Raw genomic sequence first — 20,731 nt, forward strand, 5'->3', positions numbered from 1 at the left:
GTTCAGAAGAGGTGACAGACATGGGTAGGAGGACAAACGAGACTGAGGAGGGAGAGAGATCACTGAGGAGCCGGAGCCCAGTCCTGGGCTGTCTGCTCTGGGTGACCCTGCTCGAGCAGGGGCTTGGGCAAGGTGACCTCCAGGGCTCCCTCTCAGCCTTACCTGTCCTGGGGCTGGTTCTGGTGTCCCCTTTCCTTCTCCAGGGACTGCAAGCTGTAGGCCCATGTTTTGTGGCAAATTGTGTGCTGCTGAGCTTTTCAGTGAGTATGTGGTTACAGGTTTTAACAATACAGCTGTTAGATGTTTTTTATCATTTAGGAAATCTATGGGACTTGTTCTATATGTTAAAACTTAGCATGAGCAGCTGTTCTGTTCAGTTTCCTGAGAATATGGCATTTGAGTGCTTTTCAGAAATGTTTTAAGCAGCATGGTTAGCAATCCTGTGAATTTATCTCTCTTCTTTTCTCTCTTAATATAAAAACTTTATTGGTTTTGATGGTAGCTGCAGTCCTGTGGGTTGCCTTCAGGTAAGACATATTAAAATAGTAGTGTCCCTTTATTTGGCATGACAAAGCTAGCTCTGGGGAAAAAATAATTATTTGTAGACTTTCAGGTAGTTTGAGTGCAAATCATTAATGATCTTGGACACATGAGGAGAAACTTGAGTATCATAAGCTGAGAGCCTGACTCTGGTGCTATTCCTAGAGAGAGCCACTAGAAACTTAATAGCAAGATTGTCTGTTCACTGCTCAGGAACATTAATTCCGTTATCACTGAATAGTAATTAAAACTATTGTTGTAGTATTGCACATTTCAGAACAGAAGAGTTGCATCCCAGTAGTCCATTGTTAAGCCTTTCCAACACAAGGGCCAGGCTGTATCCTTGAAATCTGTTGTGGTGTTAGTCCCGTATAGTTTGCCTTTGTGGATATTGCAAAGCCATGCCCGTTCCAAGAAGGCTGCTTTAGTGACTGCATTGAAAACTTGCTGCTGGTTGGTACCCTGCTGTGAGAACAGGGCAGGTTCAGTGACCTGACATCCATAGAAGATCTGGGCTTGGCTTTATTGAATCTGAAGGCTGGAAATTTTAAAATGCAAGCTGCATTCCCTTGTAGAGTAATTTTATGTTCCTACATATGAAAAGGATATTTTTTCAAGCTCTTTAGCTTTTAAGTAGAGACCACAGGTTGACATTATTTTTCCTTTCAAAATGCAATACTGAATAATAATGAAAGAGTATACAGCAGTCTGTACTGATATGCCACTTAGGTTTCAGGGTAATTACAGTAATTTGGTTGTTACTCTATATGGTGTCATGAATTAGTTGCTAGAAAACATGATGCAGTGGGAATGATTCAAGGGCTTTTCATCAGGCCTCATGGTGAACTGGCTTCTTGATCCTGCTGACTGTACCTCAGCTAACAACCCAGCAATCACGGAATTATTTTAATTTTCTTAGTTTGTGGTCCTTACTTGATTTAGTGACAATATTGCAGTTCTTCCCATCGCTCGTGTACAGCATGTCTGTAAACAGCGATGCAGCCACGTCTGACAGGAGTGGATGGTGGAGCCATTGAGGATTTGTGTTTTAGTATAAAGTCAGAAACAACATATCAATATTTACATGACAACAAGAGACTTGTATTAATTAAGTTCTGACACCTGCAAGGCTGTTGGTAATGAGAAATGGAGCTGGTTAATCGAGATGACATTTGATCATTTCTGTGAAGGCTCACATCTGTGATACCCCCAGAGAATCCATGATTCCTACCCCCTGCATTTCCCCTTGCCCTGCATGTTGCATCTGCACTCTTTTATTGACAGGGAAACAGATTCTGAGATAAGATTTTTTTTTTTTTCTAAATAGTTCTGGCTAAATTATTTTAAACCTTTGAGGTATTTTTAATAAAAGTGCCCATTACTGTGTGAAGAAATGCGTCTGTCTGTGAATGTAGCTTACGTGGGTGTCCCAAGGCAAACAGAGGGAGAAGGGATGAATGCTGTTGTTTTCTGAAGCTTATTTTTTATTCTTCTTGGAGCTCAGAAACCTTGACTTCCTTATGTTACTGGATCTTCCAAATTCAAGGGCGTCCTTGCTTGATGTGTTTTCTTCAGCAGCAACACCGACACCTCAAAGAGTTTATTGTGTAAAATTTATAAAGGAATTTAAATCCCTGTTTCTTGTCCCTTATTGCACAAGTAAGAGTTCTGGTTTGACTAGGATTTAACCTGAATTTCAGTTCTTTTAGGAGAACTGATTTGAGAATGAAGAGCCCTTGCTTGTCCTTATGATCACCAAAAAGCAAGTTAGCAACACACATGAAGACACCAGTCAATACACTGACTCCTGTTCTTCAGTTCAGATAGGGTAAAAATTTGACATAGGAATTGCTCCCAAACTGTCTTGTTCAGGTCTTATTTTACAACCAATTCCCCGGATTTATTTTTTGCTTTGAAATCAAGTAGTCTAATGAAGCTCTAGCCAAGTAACTATAGGAGGGTCTGTTTTAACTGTGCTGGTTAAAATGAAATCTTTTGACAGAGGTAGCCTGGCCCGCTCCAGCTATCGTTGTAGTTCTGAGGGTTGAGCTCGCACTACTAAACCTTATGCGCTTTCTCTTTTTCTTTGCTCAGATAAAGGTGAAAGCAACCAAACAAGCCAAGAGCCAGAGCCTGTTTCTTCTCAAAACTTGGAAGATGTTGCTGGTGCAGATGCAGCTGTGCAGGTAATGCTGCTGTACCCAGCCGTGCTGATCCCTCTCCGAGCTGATATATGGAGCAAGGCTGGCAGAGATGAGGACAAGCGAATACTGCTGAGTTCCCCTCCTGCCCCGTCCTCTGCTCTGACCCTCACGTGCCTCTGCTGTGGGGCACAGGTCAGAAGCTGCTCTGGCTGGGGTCTTGGAGGGAGGGGGTCAGTGTTACTGGTCAGGGTGAGTTTGCCCATCCAGTTCCCCATGTGCAGCCATCAGGGAGGGAAGAAAGGGTCACTGAGAGGAGAGAAAGGATGGGGCTTAAATAATGAAAATACTTTGTGAAATGTTGCAAGTCATCCCTTGTCTGTTATTGTTGCAGAAGGGTGGAGCCGTGGCCGTTTCCCAGACTGAACTGCTGGTAGGTGATGTCAGCACCACCGGCTCTGAAGGCTCAGCAGCACCTTTCCTGGAGACTGATGAGGAAGGGGATTTGCATCCTGTGTACAGAGGAGCTTCAAATGCTTTCTGTATCCGTCTGTTTTGTATCGATGAGAAGTATGAAACAAGGTAAGTACAGAGGAATAGTCACTGCTTTTCCGTTAATAACCATTTTCAAGGTTACGTTTTTAGGACAAATCAGAAAGTGACAGCACTTGCTCCAGTTAGGTGGGATTTTTTCTGACCTCTTTCTTGCCTGCTTCTTTTACCTTCAGTAATAGTTTTTCAACCTCCACTTGCAACTTCCTATTTCTGGTAGGTCTGTGGGGGCAAAAAGTGAAGAATTCATTTTTGTTGGAAATAAATGTGAGTTGAGGTTGTGGAAAAAGGCTGCTTCTTCCTTCTATAGAGACACTCATTCTGAAGCTGGCTAGCTGCAAGAGGAGCTACATGTTACAGTAGTGGTCATCTCACTGCATGGGGCAATAAAGCTGTTCTGAACTCTGCAGGGAAATGTTCCCATTCTAAACACTGTCTCCAACCACTGAGAGAAATTTTTCTGTTTTCTAGAATCCTCTGCGGTTGGGGGAGACAAAAGGTTTTTTAACATGATGGCTGCTGCTGACCTTGGACTCTTAGATCTTGGTGGATTAGAATAGGGCTGTAAATGGGGTTTAGCCTTTTTTTCTTCCAAAATTTCTCTTCACTCTCAAAGAACAAACCTATATTCAACCACATCAGCAGAAACTTTTCCAGGAACTTTGTCCCTTTTTGATCTGATGGTAGAAAGAAGGTACAGAATAGATGAAGCAGCTGACCAAACCCAGGATCTTCCATGCTTTCAAATCCATGTCATGTCTGCAGACACCAGGCATCAGGAGTTAAGGATGTGATAGATGAGTTCAACATCTGTAATAGCATTTGAAAAAACATGTATCTACTTGTAGTAGTAGAAGTCATCGATAAGTAACAACTTCTGAACTCCTCTGGCATAGAGGAAGTGTAAGGGTAAACTTCACTGAGAAGAAAAATCAGAATTTCTGGAAAACTGGTTCTATTTGTTGAGCTGTTTCTTGATTAAGGAGCACACCTACTCAAGGGGATCAAACACTGAATCTGCTGCAAATGCAAATATCCAAAGTTACCAAAGCAAAGACATAGTCTTTTGGGTACTATTTCCCAAGTGATATATACCCAGTAATATAGCTCAAGTTTGTTAAGAACTAGTTTAATTAGTGAAATGCAGTGCTAGAAGTCTGTGTTGTACTTAGAAGCATTGATCAACTGATGTGTGATGAGAACAATTGCACTGCAGAGAGACTGTTCCAGAACAGTTAATTGATGGCCAGTCCAGTGTAAAAATTCAAACGAGGTAATTATTGCAGCATAAGATGGCTTTATTTTAAAATGTTAGTGAGGCTTGCTCTGGAATGACTCCACTATACTGAAACAGCAGTTCGGAGCTGTGGTGGAGACCTATGTCAGGAAATAATCTCACTGTGGGCTTCTCGAGTTCTCTGCTCATAGTTTCCTGCTTGGGATAAGGATCTGTCCCTTTTTTGCCCCTGTCTGATGCTCTGTGCTTTGTATCTATGTCTGTTTCTGTTCAAGGCATTTCTCACTGCATTTATCATTCAATGCTGTGGTCCCAGTCTTTTTTACCTGGAGACATTTGTGGAGCAGTGTGGATTCCAAGATGGGTATCTGGAGAAGATAGCATTCCTGTCTGAAGACTTTTCCTGAGATTACCTCACGTAGAGCTGAGGACTCTGTCGATCTTGGTGTTTTCAAACATTTTGCTTGGATGCTTCTCTGGCTTGCCTTTGCTTGATCCACCTGCCTGTAAAAGAAATATTAGCAAAGCAAATACACGTAAAGGAGGGCAGGAGGTGATGCTGACTGCAGCCTGGAATCTTGTCTTGAGGGAGTTTCTGCTGGCCTTGCACAGCACGGACCCAGAAATAGCAGTTTGATTGAAGTGTAGGTGTGATTGCATCTTAGCCCCGAGGGAAGTTTGCTCCTCGGGAATTGTTACCCAGTGAAGCTGCTAAGTGTTGCCATCTCCTAAATCCAGAGCTGTTATGTGGCTTGTTTGTGCATTGAGAGTGAAATGTGAAGGAACTGAACTGCTGGCTGGCTTATCTGCTGATCTTTTCTAAGCCTCCAGAAAAATCTCCCGCCTCAAGTCTTGTGGTCCTTGCTGCCAGCAAGGCCCTGGATACCAGAGAGAAAACTACATTGCAATGGCATTTTCCTTTCCCCTGGTTAGCTGTTCTGTTAACTAGTCTTAATTATGTATTGTATAGGTGAACATATCATACCCCAATCCTGATCTGTACTTGCAGCTTTAAGTTTACATTCGAGTGTGGATATTGCAATTAGAAATATTTCTCTTTTAAGTAATATTATTAAAGAGGTAATTAAAAGGAGCTTAATTACAGTTCTGAAAGGAGGAGGGGATTTATCAGTATTTATAGGTGAGTTATATCTGTTTAGAATTTCTTCAAAAGACACATCTTGTGTGGTGGAAAAATGTTTTATGAAGTTTCAGCATAACTGGATTTTGAGCTCTTTGATATCCTTACACATGGGAGAACAGCAGGGCTTTGGTGAGATTTTTCAAGTCTTTTTAAACTGAAATGTCACAATTTGCTGTCAGCATGGAAAAGAGATTGGGGTAGCTCTAAGTCAGTGGGAGGGAAGTGGAAAGAAGTGTTGTAAAACAATTCTAAGTATTGATGTTCCTGTTAGTCTGTCAGAGCACATCGGGCAGGTTTTCCTGAGTGGAAAGTCACAGAGCTCAGTCACAGGTGCTGGCTGAAAATACTGTGGAGCATAGCAACAACTGAATTAATATTTGCTGTATACTAATGCTGCTGTGACAGTCCAGGAATGGCTTCTGAAGAGGCTGGAGTCAACAACATGAGAGCCAATGTTTTGTTTGTTCCTACCCCCCGCCCTTTTAGTGAGGAGCCTCGTGTACTAGGTCAAACATTCTGGTTATTCCTGTTAATAATGATGCTTTAAGCTCTAGAAGTCAGAAATCGCTGTGCAGCATGGCACATCAGCAGCTGATTACTGATGATCTGTCGGGATCGTCTGATCGGCTGTGAATGAATGTTCCTGCAATTGCAGGGATGTCAATATCACAGTGCATCAGAGCAGTCTGGTATGTGCTTTACTTAACAATATTTGCTCTTGGTTGCAGGTCACTGGATTTTTTGCATTATGCTTTCAGTGTTTTCCCGGTGAGTATAATGGAATTTGGAGTGGTTTTGTGTGGTGTGCAGTGGGACAGCAGCGCAGCTGGCAGCCAGGGGTTTTGGGTCTGCTGCTCCAGGGAGTCTGTGCCCCACACAAGTGTGCTGGACCTGGTTGCCCTGGGCCGAGCTACTCACCTCCTTAGCTGCTTCTGGACTTCATGGAATGCATATCTCTGTTTATCCTAGAATCCTGGAATAGTTTGGGTTGGAAAGGAACTTAGGGATCATCCAGTCCATCCCTTCCATAGGCAGGATACCTTCCACTATCCCAGGTTCCTCCAAGCCTTGTCCAACCTGGCCTTGGATGCTTCCGGTGATGGAGCAGCCACAGCTTCTCTGGGCAACCTGTGCCAGGGCCTCCCCACTCTCACAGGGAAGAATTTTTTCTTACTGTCTAATCTAAACCTACTCTCTGTCAGTGTGAAGGCATTTCCCTGGCACTACATGCTCTTGTAAACAGTCATCTAGTTCATGTTCCGTCAGGTCTTCTCTGAGATGCAGATTTAGAAAAGAAATGCTTCAAACTCTTTTCAAATCATGTATAGATCCAGAATGTACCTAAATTAAAAACCAAATCAGGAAAAAAAAATATAAGGAGGTGGATTTAAAGCCTGTAAAACAGTGGTATTAAGGAGATTCATAGTATTTGCCTGTAGACTGAACAGTGGTACTCTGGATTCACGGTGCAGTAGCTATCTACCGCTAATTCTCCATGCGATCGCTCTATCTGAGGTAACCAAGTCCACTTTCTGAGATATCTTAATGCTCACCAGAGTGTTGTAGCAAGTAACTGCATGACAGTGTGCCTTAGAGTCAGGCCCTGGGTACCAGAGACACAGACTTGGCCCTAAGAACAGCACGCTCAAAAACACTGCTTACCACCAAAGAAATTCCTAGAGAGAGTGAACCCAGAAAATGCTTCAAATTTATGCCATTTATCCATCCAACAATGTCCGTCTTTGAAATAAAATGTCACTATGGAATCACCAGATTAGTAAGGAAAGTTCACCCCGTAGTTTGCCTAAAGTGAAGCCATTTCTGAGCTGTTGGTTCCTTGGTGCTGCCCGGGCAGAGCAATGCTTGGGTGTGTGCAGTGTAAGCCCCACATTCAGGGCTGTCTGTCCTCTCCGAGGGCTTAGGGTAAAGCTTAGCGATCGCCTTTATGGCCTGCCAATCTCTTTCAGGACAGAGACTTGTGTGTCATCCTGGTGCCGCATCATGTCCCGGCGTTCCCCCTGATCCAGAGCTTTGTCCGGGCTGTCCCTTGCTGCACTTCCAGGCTGGGCCGGGAGCTGTACGTGTTCCACCGGGCGGGATTGCTCACGTGAGTCGTTCCTCGGGACAGCACTGCTGTGCTCCGGGCTGCTGTGGGACCCAGCTGCCAGCGTTTGTGTGGAGTGTCCTCTCAGTAAAACCCAAGCGCAGCGAGAGCATTCATTTGGGATTTGTGTGTACAGTACTAAGGTAGGGAAGGTGGACGTCGGTACAGACAAGCAGCTCCAAGTTGCCTGGTTGTGGGCCAAGGCCAGCAGACAAACATGGTGCTGTGTTTGGCTTTGGGGATGTGGGTCAGGTTGTGTGACACTGACACCTGATAGCCTGGTGTAACTTAATTCTTGGAAATATGCTGTAGCTTTCTTAAGAGAACTGTTGTCACGTGTTTCTGGGATGTACAGATCACAGCAGTAGCATTGTTGAGTATCTGTAATACATGCTTTCTCTTTTACTTTTGGTGTTGAATCATTTATTTCATGCCTTCAGTTTCTGTGATGCTCTGAACACTTTGTAGGCTGAGGTATCACTGAACTAGGACACCAAACCTTTCTTGCTGTGACTTCTGTTATGTGGAACGAATTTTCCAAAGCTTTGCTTGTATAGCAAGCCTATTCTGGCCCAAAGACCAAGCTTAAATTGTGGCACAGTTAGAGATTCTTTTTTTTGGTTTTGATCTTAATGTAGCTAAATACTGTGTGGTTTTAGCAAAATACTTCTAGGTTTAGTTGCATATTAATCACCTTTGGTGGTACACAAATAGTTCATGCAGGAACTGGCCAGCTGCTCTTGGACCTAGGCAGAAGCTTTTTACCCTGGGATGAAACTGTGCTTCTGGGTCCTGAATAAGAATCCAGCTGGCTGGAGAGAGAGCCACTGGAGTAATTCCTGGTAATCTCAGGCCCAGCTGCTCAGTAATCCACCAGTAGGGTTGGAAGTCATATGTCCTCTTGTGATTTTGGGCAAAATTCAAGTTGTTATCAAGGCTTTTTAAAAAAAAGTTACTATTCTGATTACATTGTGCAAATTCCAATTGACACCAGCCCTTCCATGAAAACAAAATAGGGTCATCGGTAGCATTTGCCAAATCCCCCTGCAGCTTTGCAGGATAGTAAGGAAAAATAGCTGCTCACTGAGGTTCAGGATCAGAAAAGCTTTAGGAGAAGCCAGAGTAAGCTTTTGGAAAGTTTCTGCAGAACAAAACCCACAGGGTGCAGCGGCAGATACTCTTTGGAAATAACCAAAATCTGTGAAAGTGAAAGATCAATACATTGTACTTGCACCTATGGCTTTCAAAAGCATGCAAGTGAAAAGGAAGTCACAGAAAATGGACTAAAAGAAAAACAGGATAAGAAGAGGGGAATATGGAGACATGAAAGGGCAAAGTCGGAAGAGGCACAGGTACAAAATGAGCTCCTGATTAGTACGGGCAGTAAAAGGAATAAGAAAAAGTGTTAAGTACACAAAAAGCAAGAGTGCAGCAAATGGAACTGTGAGTCTGCTACTTAACAGTGAAGGAGAAAAAAATAGATGACAAGGCATAGGCTGAGGTGCTTAATGGATACTTTCCCTCAATTTTCACTAAAAAGCATAATAATAATAATAATAATAGTGTCCTTGTCTCTGAGCAGTCAAAGGACTTGAGGATCTAGAATGAGTTAATTCATTGCTGGGAGAGAAATGAGTACAGACCTTGGTTAGTCTTTCCCGTATTCCATACTCACAGTGGAGCTGGTGCATCTGCCTATGAAAAAAAAAGAAACGCAGTTTCAACTTTTCACATGTTCTGATTTTGTCATGTTCGAGATGCAGTTCCCTGTAGGCACAGCTGCCTTCTCTGGGGCATGGGTGGGGGCAAACCTGGGCTGGGGAGCGGCAGGAGAATGGCACACTGGGGCTGCAGAGTGAACCACATTGCTGGGCCTGCTGGCCGTCGTCCTCAGCACTTGTTGGCTCTTGGAATTTACACTGGAAATGTGTGAAAAGCTGTGGAAGTTCAGGATTAGTTTGTAATTTAGTAACCAAATGTATGCTTTTGAGCGCTGAAAAATGGTCAGTAGATTGAACTGTGAAATTTCTCATACCAGAATCTTGGTAAGTTTGGGGTTTTTAAGGTACCAGTGCTATTCATTAAATCCATATTCCACAAAATGCCTCTCAGTGTGACTGAGGCTGAAGAACAGCACATCCACTTTTAAATTGAAAGTGAGAAGAACAGGAATAAAAAAACTTATACTACGTGAATTGCTAGTTTTCATCCGTGGGTGAAAGGACTTACTTCTTGGAACTGAAGCTGTAGTTCAGCTTCTTGAACAGCACTCCACAAGTGTTTGCTGCACGAGCTGTGTGTAACCAGGAAGGGGTTGCTGCCTTTGACAGACTTTGGGAGAGCTCCTCAGCTGCTGTAGACTGTCACTGCGAGGTGAATTTTCTTCCTAATTAGTAGGTGGGAAGATGTTTGCTGGCAGTCTGTAAGGGAGCCGAGTGCCAGGTCACTGCTGTCTGTAGGTGCGATGTTCCGTGCGTGGCACAGGCAGTTTGATACCACGTCACTGCTGTGTGATTGCCAACTGGCACTCCACACTTAGCAGAGGCACTGCAGTCATGGAGGTTTATCCTCACGTGTTACTGTTTGAAGCATCAAGGCCTAAAACAAAAGTTGGTAATCTGTTCTTAGAGAAATTTATGTTCCTGCTTTACTTTATACCATGACACTTGTCTCAGGTTTATTTTTTCTCTCTCCTTTTTTCATTTTTTCTTGTCTTTCCCTGTTTTTCTCTTGCTTTTTTCCCCATGTGCTGTAGTGTGCAGCTACAGGTTCCACGTTCATTTTAGGGTTCTTTGCCTCCCTTTATTGCTGACTTTTACTCACTGGAAGACAGGTGATACCTGTAGTTACAGATTGGGCTGAGTGTTTAATAGCAGATAAAGCAGGATTCTGGAGTTGTCTCAAGTAGTCAAGTAGATAATCTGATCTTTTCTATTACCATGCAATAAGTTAATATCTACCTTTGGAACAAGAGTCATTTGGCAATCAGTTACAGCTTCTGAAAGATGTGGTTGGTACTCATGAAGCATGTGTTGTCTTAAGCCTGGCAGTTGTTTTCATTTTGTCACAGAGTCAACTTTCTTTTTTTTTTTTTTTTGTCCTTTTTTAGGTCATTTAACGTAAGAAAAGCAACAATCGATGACCTACAGGGTGTCAAAATGCTCGTTGAAACTCTTAGCTTGGATGAAGAGATATGGAATGACTCAAAGATATTCACTGAGGCTCGCAAAGATCCGGCGAGTATTTCTTGCAGATACGTGTTCAGTTCTGTCCTAAGATCAGGACTTAACCCAGGACTGAAGTAGTGGCTGAGTGTGTAGCACTCCTGCAGCAGCTGTATCCAAACCGAAACTTCCGTGAGGAAAGGTCCAGAGTCCAGCAACACCTGGCTTAAACAGGGCCCTCGTGGGGGGCAGACTGGCTAAAGCGGGATGGTGCCTGGGAGGTGCACTGTGAGGAAGGTGTTTTAACTGGGACTCTGTGGTGAAATACACAGTTACCATTAAAAAGAGATTCTACTGAAATTGGAATATGTGTCTGTTGCCTTTGCCTTGCAGGATGGGATGCCAGTACGGGCTTTCGTAGCAGAAGTTTTGGATCAAATCGTTGGTGTTTCTGTCACTAGGGATGAAATGGTAAATTCTGTTTGTGTTCCATGGGCTTTGTGGTGCTTGGTCTTCACACTAAAGGCTGAGTTTTGTGCTTGTAAAGATGATCAGGTAATGGAAAAGGCTGCCCAGAGAAATGGTGGAGTCACCATCCCTGGAGATATTTAAAAGAGATGTCTTTCAAGGACATGGTTTTGCAGTGGACTTTCTTGTTTGTGTGCCTAACAAAGCTTCTGTGAAAATGCTGCTTCTAGAAGCTCCCTTGCTCTCCAGCCTATGTCCACTCTGTATTACTTCTCTTCTCGTAGATAATGATTGACACACAGATTAAAAAATTATCCTGTTATTTTCAAGAAGCTGCTGCTGTGTCCTGAAAGTTTTCCTCCTCCACTGTTTTGGTGCTTTAGCACAAAGCCATTCTACCTCTAAATACGTGCTTAATCACATGTTTACCTTCTGCTTTCCAAGTCAATGAGCAGCTTTGCCACAAGTCCTTCAAAGAGCAGTAATTCTCCTTCTAGATTTGCTTTCATAACTTTTTTCTCCAACAGTAGGTTCTGAATGATTGTGAATCATGCACTTGAAAACAAAGAAAAGCCTATTCTCTGATGGAGTAATAGAAGACATTGCACATTATTATTGAAAAGTAAACATTCTCCAAGTCTTACTTTTGTGGTATTCTGCTAGGACCAAAAAGGTGGATTTTAGGTTGTTCAGCAGTTCTAATGCTTAGTTTTTACAATAGAAGAGTCACTCCTGTTTCCAAGAGTAATTCTCTTGATTATATTAAGAGCTAAGAGGATAGACTGAGTGAATAAATATGTAAAAATACCAGGTTATCACTTCAACAGGGAACACTTGTCAGAGGGCATTTCTACACAGCTCTGCTCTGTAGAATTCCCTTTCTCAGCTGGAGTTTGGTGAGAGGGACAGCCTGGGCTTCTGTGCCTTGAACTCAGAAAAACAGGTGGGGATTTTTTCCCCTCCATGGATATCTGTTAACCTGTATCAGATGTTGTGGGGAAAGGGTTAGCTGTGCAGTCCTTGTAAATAAGGGCAAGCTGCAAGGAGAGGCTTTGATACAATGAAAATATTTTCAAGAAAAGTCTGTTCAGTCAGTGCCCTTAGCTGAGAACGGCTCTCACAGACACTTAATTTCAGTGTTCGAATGTAGTTCCTTGATTGATAGAAAGTGACTCATTGGTTGGTATTTGCTCAAATCCTGTCAAGGTAGCTGCTGGTCACTGCTGACTCACAAATTCCTAATTTTCCAGGATATTGAGTATATTCAAGCACACTACAACATTGAGGACTTTATTCGTTTTAATCACCACCAGCAAGAGGAACATGGACATCTTTGCCACTTTGTCTTAAATCCTGTATTTCATCACTATACAAAATACTTTCTAAAGGAGATTCTTCGCTTGGGTCACAAATCTTCTCTTTACTACCCTATTTATCCAGAATGTGTGGAGGGCCAGGTAAGGAGAAAGTAATTTGTATTTCTTGTATTAAATATTGGTACCTTTTCTCGCTTTATTTTTTATTTGCTTCTGTGAATGACTGCAAGCAGGGGTTTTCTTGGCAATCTGCAGCAAACTGTACTTTCTTCCTGCATGACATATTCTGGACCATGGACACAGCTCTTGCGTAGCAGGGCTGGTCTGTGGTGTCCACCAGTCTTCAGGAAGTGGGGGGGGGGGGGGGGCGGGGAGTAGAGAGTGGAAATATCCTTGGCCTTGGCACTCTGCCCAGCACAAGGGTAGTGTAGCCTGAGTAAATGCAAGGGGATCATCTTAAATGCATCCAAGTGGCTTATAAAAAGTCTTCCAAAGGGATTCAGGTTCTCTAGACTGTGTTTCACCAAAAGTCAGTGGGACCTAGGCACCTCACTGGCTTTTGAAGGGGGACTTGTGTTTCTGCAAGTGTCACGGGAGAACCGTAAGAACTGAACTTCTAATGGAGAAAATCCGTTTCCAAGAAGAACATAATCCAGCAATACTCACATATGTGTTTTGCCATCAGTCTCATGTCAGAAAAGGGAGTGCAAGGTAACATTTTCAAGCCTGTGTAGCCATGTGAAGCTGCTGTCTGGCTCAGCCCCATTGCCTGGGCTCCTGGCACCACTGATGGAAGCGCATGGTGCATCCCGAGGGCAGTTCATCCATCGGTCGTAGCTGCCTGTCTCAGGACAGATGGAATTTTCCCCTGGAGACTCACCTCCAACGTGGGCTTCTGCCTGGCTGGCTGGGCTGGGCTGGGCTGGGCACCTGGCGTTTAGATGGTGACTGAGATGGGTTCTGTCTGTGGTGGTTCAAGTGGTTTTGAAACCACCACTGACTTTCATGTGTGAACTTTTGATGGGTTAGACTTGGGTACATTTGCAAAAGGATGTGTTTTCCTGTGCACTTTTGTGGAGTTCTAAGTGTTCCAGTGAGGAGCCAATGTTCCTGCGTGGCATTAGGTTCTCACATTCTGAAGAGGCACTCACAGAAATGCAGTTTAATGGCCCTGGATGGAAGAGAAGTTAAATCTTAGCAGTGATTCCTGTGTTGACTGTTTCCAGGCTACCAGGCTACAGAGTTGCTCTAAGTTACTTTAGCTTATCTAATATTATTATCTAATAAGTGGTAAGTGTGGTATTTTACTTAATTCTCAACGTAGTAACTTCAAGTTTTTAATATTTGTGGATGGAATGGCACTTGAATGTAATTTAGTTTGCATTAATGTTCATTCTGTATTTCCTGTAATTCTCTTATTTTTTTCCCTTTCACGTTGTAAGTTACGCCAGAGCCAGTCATGCTGTAATAGACAGATACAGCTATTTCTAATGATCCAGGCTGCTCAGATGAGCATTAAGGTTTTGTTCATCTCAAATTTCTGCCAGTTTATTAACATTTATCACTTGGATGAACCAGACATTTCAGTCGGTATAGAATTTCCATATAAATTCATCTCCATTCCTTGCCAAGCGAGCAAAGGTTAGCAGTGAGCAGATAACACAGCTTAATGAGGTCAAATCAAGCTGATTCATGATCGCTATGGAGAAAAATATCCTCCTGGGGAAAATACTTGTGCTGAAAAATCCCATAAACCAAACCACTTGTTTATCTGTCATTCCCACAGAGATAGTAATGTAATTACTCTCATAATTATCTTCATTAGTGTCAGGAATTATCTGCAATTCATTCCTCTGCTCTGAGTATGTTTGTTTATTTGCTGATTTTTGTCTCAGATTTAGCCAACAGAGCTAAGAATTGTGTGTTTGCAAAGCCATGCAGCAGACATCTGTGATGCACTGCTCTGACATTCTCTCTGCTGAAATATGGATCGCTGTCTTTCAGTTTCAGCGTCCCTGTGCCCATTCCCTGACATCTGCCCTTCATTACATGGCTCCCGTGCGGCCGAGACGACAGATTGTCTATCCTCTGGAAGAGCTTGGCGTGAACGCTCCGTCGGAGCAGGTCTCCAAGGATCAGGTGGGTGACAGCAGCGGCAGCAGGCGGGAGGCACGGTGCCAGCTCGTGCAGGGCTTGGCAGATGGGCTGGCATTACCCTCCCTGTGCTCATAGGCTGCTCCTTAATTACAGCGGCCGTGCCGGCCGATCCCGCTCCGTTGCCGTGCGCCCTGGCTGGGCTGGGCCCACAGCCCGTCACACATGGTGCCCACTGGAGCAGAGCCCTTCCCACTCCATGCTGACACGATGGCAGCACTTTGTCACGGCCTCCCAGCGCCTTCTAAATGCTCTGCCTACTGCTGAGCCCTTGCTCCTGCTAGGTCTACTTAGGTATTGCGCTCCACAAGCGGAAAAAAGACAATGTCATGCTTTTGACTCCTTCTGTAGAAATTGCATAAGTACATTTTATTTTTCAGTCCCAAAGTCAGGTTTCTTGCATGCACGAGATACCCTTAAAATGCCAAATGACTTGACAGCAAAGGCAAAGGTTGTTTTCACTAGCCAACTGTTTTATTTGCAAAGAACTGGTGCAGTCTGGAGGTTCTAAATGAAAAGGCTCCTAAAATTTCATTTTTTAAATAACTTACACCTCATTCTCTTATATTTTTAAGTAACTAAAATTGGACATGAAGGTGATTCCTCAAAAGAGTAACTAGTGAAGCTGAAATATTAGGAAAAACACAATTAGTGATGGATTCTCTCAGTAGGTAGTTGTAATTTTGTGGAGAAATATAATTAGGGAGCTTTATGTCTGTCTACTAACTTCCAGTTGGCTGAGATGGGCTTCCATATAATATTTTTAGTGCTGTCCTTTTCTCAGTTAGTCAGTAGGTTTTGGCACCTAAAACTCTTAATTAGGCAGCAGCCGGCAAAGTGAAATCCAGAACATGGCTGAGGCTGTTGGTCTGAGTTTGGCTTTGTTCAACAGCCTTCCTTCCGCATGCACATCCCTGCCTTTCTCTTCTCTGCAGAATGAACTGTCTGATGCTTTTCTTTAAACTGGTTCTTATTCCTAATCTTAAAAGTGATTGCTTTCTTACTAAAAGAGCTCATCTTAGCATTTTTGTTGAAGCTGGAAAATCCCATGCTTCCTGTCTTTGAAAGATTTGCAAATCTTTTGTCTGCTCAGGTTCCTGCTGAGGTTTTCTGAGTTTCTCTGTAGGTAGTGACATAAGGGTTTGAAATCTCAGATTCGAATTTCTATTTAATAGAATATGTGAAATTTTTGCTAAGAAGTTGTGCTGGAAAATCCCCAACTCAGGGCCAGCCACTGTGTAAGTATCTGTGCATCTGCCTCTGCATGAATTATAGATTTTTGACAGACTGTGCTCTATCAGAATGGACATCTGGGGCTAAGTGCTGGGTGGTAACTTGAGGATAAAGCTGGTCTGCTTCTGCTGCTGGCTTCTCTGAAATACCACGAACTTGAAACCATATAAAGCTAAATTGACTCTTCTGTCGAGTGAATGAAGCAACCTTTGGCCACCATACGTTGGGAAGCTTTGTAACATGAGGAGCAGCCTGCCACGGGGAACTGAGTGTGCTCATAGGAGTAAGGAGATGGTGCTGCTTTTAGCAGCCAGGCAGAAGGCACTTGCCCTCTCTCTGCTCAGATGCCTTGTAAAGGAAGATTGATCCCCATCAATAATCTTGCACTAACCTGCCAAATCCTGTAGTGAAGTTACAAATTAACTGAGGTGTATTTTGTAAATTAATGCAACCCAGTTTCAGTAGGCACAATATTATCTTTCTGCCTTTTTGTAGTGATTAAAAGGCTTCTCAGACCTACTGTAAACAGTAAGGTGCAATCTGTAAGGCAGAGAACAACCTGTCCCACCAAGGAGATAAATGTGATCGCTCTGCAGAATGGAAAGGCTGAGAATTGTCACTTTATGAAATGCAGTGAGACAAGATGAAGCACATTTTGGTTGTAGAAGATGCTCATGGGCTGGGAAGTGAGGGAAAAAGGACATGAGAGAACAATGCTGTGAGGAAAGTGTGGAGAAGAGAGGGAGAAAGGTGAAAGGCAGACAAAGAGTCTGGAGTACGAATTAGTGGGAAGATGTCTGAGGCCAGCACCTGCAGAGGAGGAAGGAGAAAATGTCTCCTATCATCTTTGGTTTGTGCTTTTAAACAAGATCAGGGCAGGATCTTGTGAGATGTTGAGATTGGGCAAGCAGGGATTTCAGGCATTTGAGACCACTCCTCATTTCTTTATCCCGTGTCTCTATCCCAGCTCACCAAGCTGGTTTAAACCGAGGGGGCTTTGCCCTCTCCTATTTGAAAGCAGCTCCTCCAGAGGCGAATCCATGCCCGCTTTGTTCCCAAGAGCTGGAGGACAGGTTATCACTGTAATTGCTGCTCTAGAGGGCTCTGCAGTAGTGGCAGGATTTGTCACGTGAGCTACAAGATGAAGATTGTAAATGCAGGTTGATTTCAGAAATGTAAAATTTTCATTGATTGCCTGCCCTAATTGATTGCTTGAGTGTCTGTTGCTTGAAATGGAGATAATTGTAGTGATATTCTTGCTTTGATACCCAGAAGATGCCCTTGTTATCTAGTAATCAACAAATCAACATCTGCCTCTCATCTATTGCTTTTTCAGCTGCCTTCCTCTTGTTCCAGCCCTTCGCGAGCTCTTGCTCTCCTTCTCTAGCTGCAGAGTGTCTTTTTCCCCAGTAACAGCCTGGGGCTGAGCAGCTCAGCCATTCTGTGTCGGGGCACAGCCCACAATTTGTGTGTGGATGTCTGTGGGCTGTTAGTGGCTTTGTATCTCAGCGAGTGCGCAGTGGGAGCCCTGGGGCTCCATCAGTCTGTGTCTCCCCAGAACATTCCAGCCTGCTTAGGGCATGAAGGGAATTCACTCATAAACGGAGACCCAGTGTACAGAACTCAACCAGGACACGCGCGGGCGCTTTCCTGCTTCCTTCTTCCTTTCTCTTCCAAAGAAGAGAAAGCAGCAATCTGAACCACAGAGGCTTTGCTCAGTGAATTCCTGAGCACTGCTAGTCCAGATGGATCTTGGCTCTGCTGGAGAGGTGGTTTTCCTGCAGGTCTGGATCAGTTATTACAGACAGATAAGCACGATGTGGGATAACTTGTTCTTGTTGTCCCTCTGTCAACTCTCTCTATTCTTCTGTGGTGTCTGGAAAAACCACCAAGGGGGGAAGTGCCATGTGTCACCCTCCCACGGATTCCTGAACTGCTCCCACTTGTCTAATGCAGGGAGCATGAGCTGTGTCTTGTGCTATTGAAGGAAGCATAGGTCCTTCCTGCCATGGGCTCTCTGGCAGAGCTAGATGTCAGCTGGAGAGATGTACTCTTAAACTCCAGAAACTTACCCTATGAACCCACAGCTGACTGCTACCTGTGTGGCTATCTACCTGCAGTTCTCTACTTGCCCTGTTCTCTCCAGGCCCTTGTGGCATTCCCTGTGGTTCAATCTTGTTTCTGGTTTGAGACAGGCTTTTGGTTTGTGTTGCCTCTTAGCTTATTGCTAAAATGACTATGACTCCAGAGAAATACAGAGCTTAGGAGCTCTCCCTGCTCCTCCCCTATTTGCCATCCTTTTCATGAACACTTTGCCATAGTTTTTAAGGTCATCACAAGTTTTTTCACTTTCTCTTGAACCACAACTCGGTGCTGCTTCATCTTTGCCTCAGAAACCCTGTGACTCCCCAAGCAGTGGCTCCATTTCCTGAAGGGCTGTAAATTCTTCCTTACTTCTTCCTATGCTTTGAGATTGCAAATACATTTTGTTGCTGATTTTGTGTGTCTGTTCCTACCAAACTCTGTCTCACATTGCTCTGCTAAAGCAATTTGGATAAATTGGATAAGACTGGACTGAGAAAGCACAAAGCAGGAGATGTTAAGTGTGCCTGTCTGCTATTGCAGCCCCCTGGAATGGCGCAGTTGCTGATTTGCGTCCAGTCCTAAGTGTCCAGACTTTGGCATACCTGTTGAGTAACAAGTGTGGCAGAGGTGCCACATCTTGGCTCAGAATTGCATTGGCCGCACATCTACCACACTGGGGTTCAGGGCACAGACCTGACAGAGCTTCTGCCTGCTCATTAGATCAAACACTTTGTACAGCTGTGCCAGAGCAAAAGGAAATCTCTGATTTTTGTATTCTGGATCAGCAACCAGTGCTGAAGCGCCAACTGGCAGGAGATCCAAAGATTCAAACTCTATATTCCCTCGCCGTTAAAACAGATTAGATTATTATTGTGGTTTGCACATCTGTCAGTCACTGCAGTCATGTTACACGAAAAACAGTTGGTTACAACAGAATCCTGAATATCTTATAAAGTGCTGCTGGCCTTCACAGTGCATGTCATTATTGGTGGAGTAGAAAACTATAGATAATGAAATAATTTTTAATTATTTCTTCATAAATAAACAATTTATAAACTTGTTTGCTTTCTCACCATCTGGGAGCATTCTGTTCTCCATCTGCTTCATGTAATTATCAATGTAAGGGAAGAATAGGTGATATAATTAACAAGAATAACTGATCCACAGTGAAGAACAAAAATGTCACACATCTGTTGAATTATTTCCTTGTTTTTGCCCTTTTATTATTATTCATGCTATTGGGTTTATTATATTTTTATTTCATGGCTGTGTTCAAGCTGTCAGGTTTTATTGCACAGTTCAGAATTGTTTTTTCTGCTCCAGCTCATAAAAAGACAGAACAGTTGCAGAAGCCTGTGAAGTGTTGTATAAATTTAGTTAGTTTAGTGTGAGGTTCAAATGCAAAATGGAGGCCAAGGCACTGCAAACTCAACAGTTTCCAGTGCAGTGTGGAGGTATTTTTGTTTGTCTGATTCCAGTGATGATGCTTATGGTAAAGGCTATGAATAAATGGCCTGAGAGCAGTTTAAAATAGTAATTAAAACAAGAACATGAGAGAAAATAAATCCTTGCTTTTAGATTCATCTTACAACTTGTTTCATTGCTGTGTATGTTCACTACTCAAATGACTTATGAATGTAGGAGCCATCCTGGATGATTCTCTGTTCTGTGAGCTTTTTATGTCCATTATAAAGTTGCAGGACTTTAATTAAAACAGTATATATTTACCATGTTTTGTAAAAAGAAAAGGAGAAATTAGCTATCAGGTAAAACCAGAAAAAAAATTTAAAGCATTTTTGAACTTGACAAATTTTCTCTTGTGGGGAAGCTTGTTTAAAAAAAGGGTATGAAACCGATCTATGTGAGTGTTTGTATAGAAAACTCATCCCTAGATGCTGATGTCCCCTCCAGCAAACTCCTGGGGAGTTTCACTCTCTGTGGCTTCTACTTTCTGGTGTTTTGGCCAGTTCACTACCAGTTGCCTGAACTTTTCACTAGTGCCCAGACTTAGCACAAGCCATCACCTTGAGCTGTGCGGGCAGAGAAGCAGAAGGGACTCAGAACTGATAGACCGACTGTTAACAGCACCTTGCTGTCCAGTCCCAGCCAGTCCACAGTGTACAGCTTGAAAATTTTAGATCAGTTGTAATTCGAAGGTGACAAAAACAAGGACTTAAAATCAGATTTTAAAACATGGGGGAGAGGCTGTCCACAGAGGCTACCACAGAGCAATCTATTCTGAGCAGACAAAGCTCTTTGCTCCTGACTGCAGCTGAGAGTAGAACGAGGTTTGTCACCTTACGTATCCAAAGAGAAATGTCCAGAAGGTGGAGAGAGGGACAGGCACGAGTGCTGTGAAGCACCAGAGCCTCTGCTTTGGAGTGTGTGCCCATCCTGGGCACTGGCCATTCCCCATCCTGGTCTGCGGGCATGACCACAGGAACAGCCAACTCTGCTCCTGGAGGTGCTTCTGGAGTAGCAGTGCCTGGAGTAACTCAGGGAAAGTGGTCACTGCTATTTTACCCTCTCACTGTCTGCCTTGGAGCAAAGTGTGTGCTGGCTTGGTAGAACACCTGTAGCAATTAGGGGGTTT

At 43.5% G+C, this 20,731-nt stretch overlaps 1 protein-coding gene across 6 annotated transcripts in view; it reads left to right on the top strand.

The window, feature by feature from the left end:
• Nucleotides 1–20,731, top strand: part of CFAP61 (cilia and flagella associated protein 61) — a 90,919-nt gene that overhangs the window by 14,053 nt on the left and 56,135 nt on the right. For all 6 annotated transcript variants that reach the window (XM_069008761.1, XM_069008759.1, XM_069008756.1 and 3 more), the window contains 8 exons: nt 2,635–2,726; nt 3,076–3,263; nt 6,343–6,382; nt 7,582–7,721; nt 10,828–10,954; nt 11,276–11,353; nt 12,601–12,807; nt 14,671–14,805. In XM_069008761.1, coding sequence (XP_068864862.1) covers nt 2,635–2,726; nt 3,076–3,263; nt 6,343–6,382; nt 7,582–7,721; nt 10,828–10,954; nt 11,276–11,353; nt 12,601–12,807; nt 14,671–14,805 — 1,007 coding nt within the window. The remainder of the gene's footprint in view (nt 1–2,634; nt 2,727–3,075; nt 3,264–6,342; nt 6,383–7,581; nt 7,722–10,827; nt 10,955–11,275; nt 11,354–12,600; nt 12,808–14,670; nt 14,806–20,731) is intronic.

The sequence above is a fragment of the Aphelocoma coerulescens genome, chromosome 3, assembly GCF_041296385.1.
Source record: "Aphelocoma coerulescens isolate FSJ_1873_10779 chromosome 3, UR_Acoe_1.0, whole genome shotgun sequence".
In the NCBI taxonomy this organism is placed as follows: Eukaryota; Metazoa; Chordata; class Aves; order Passeriformes; family Corvidae; genus Aphelocoma; species Aphelocoma coerulescens.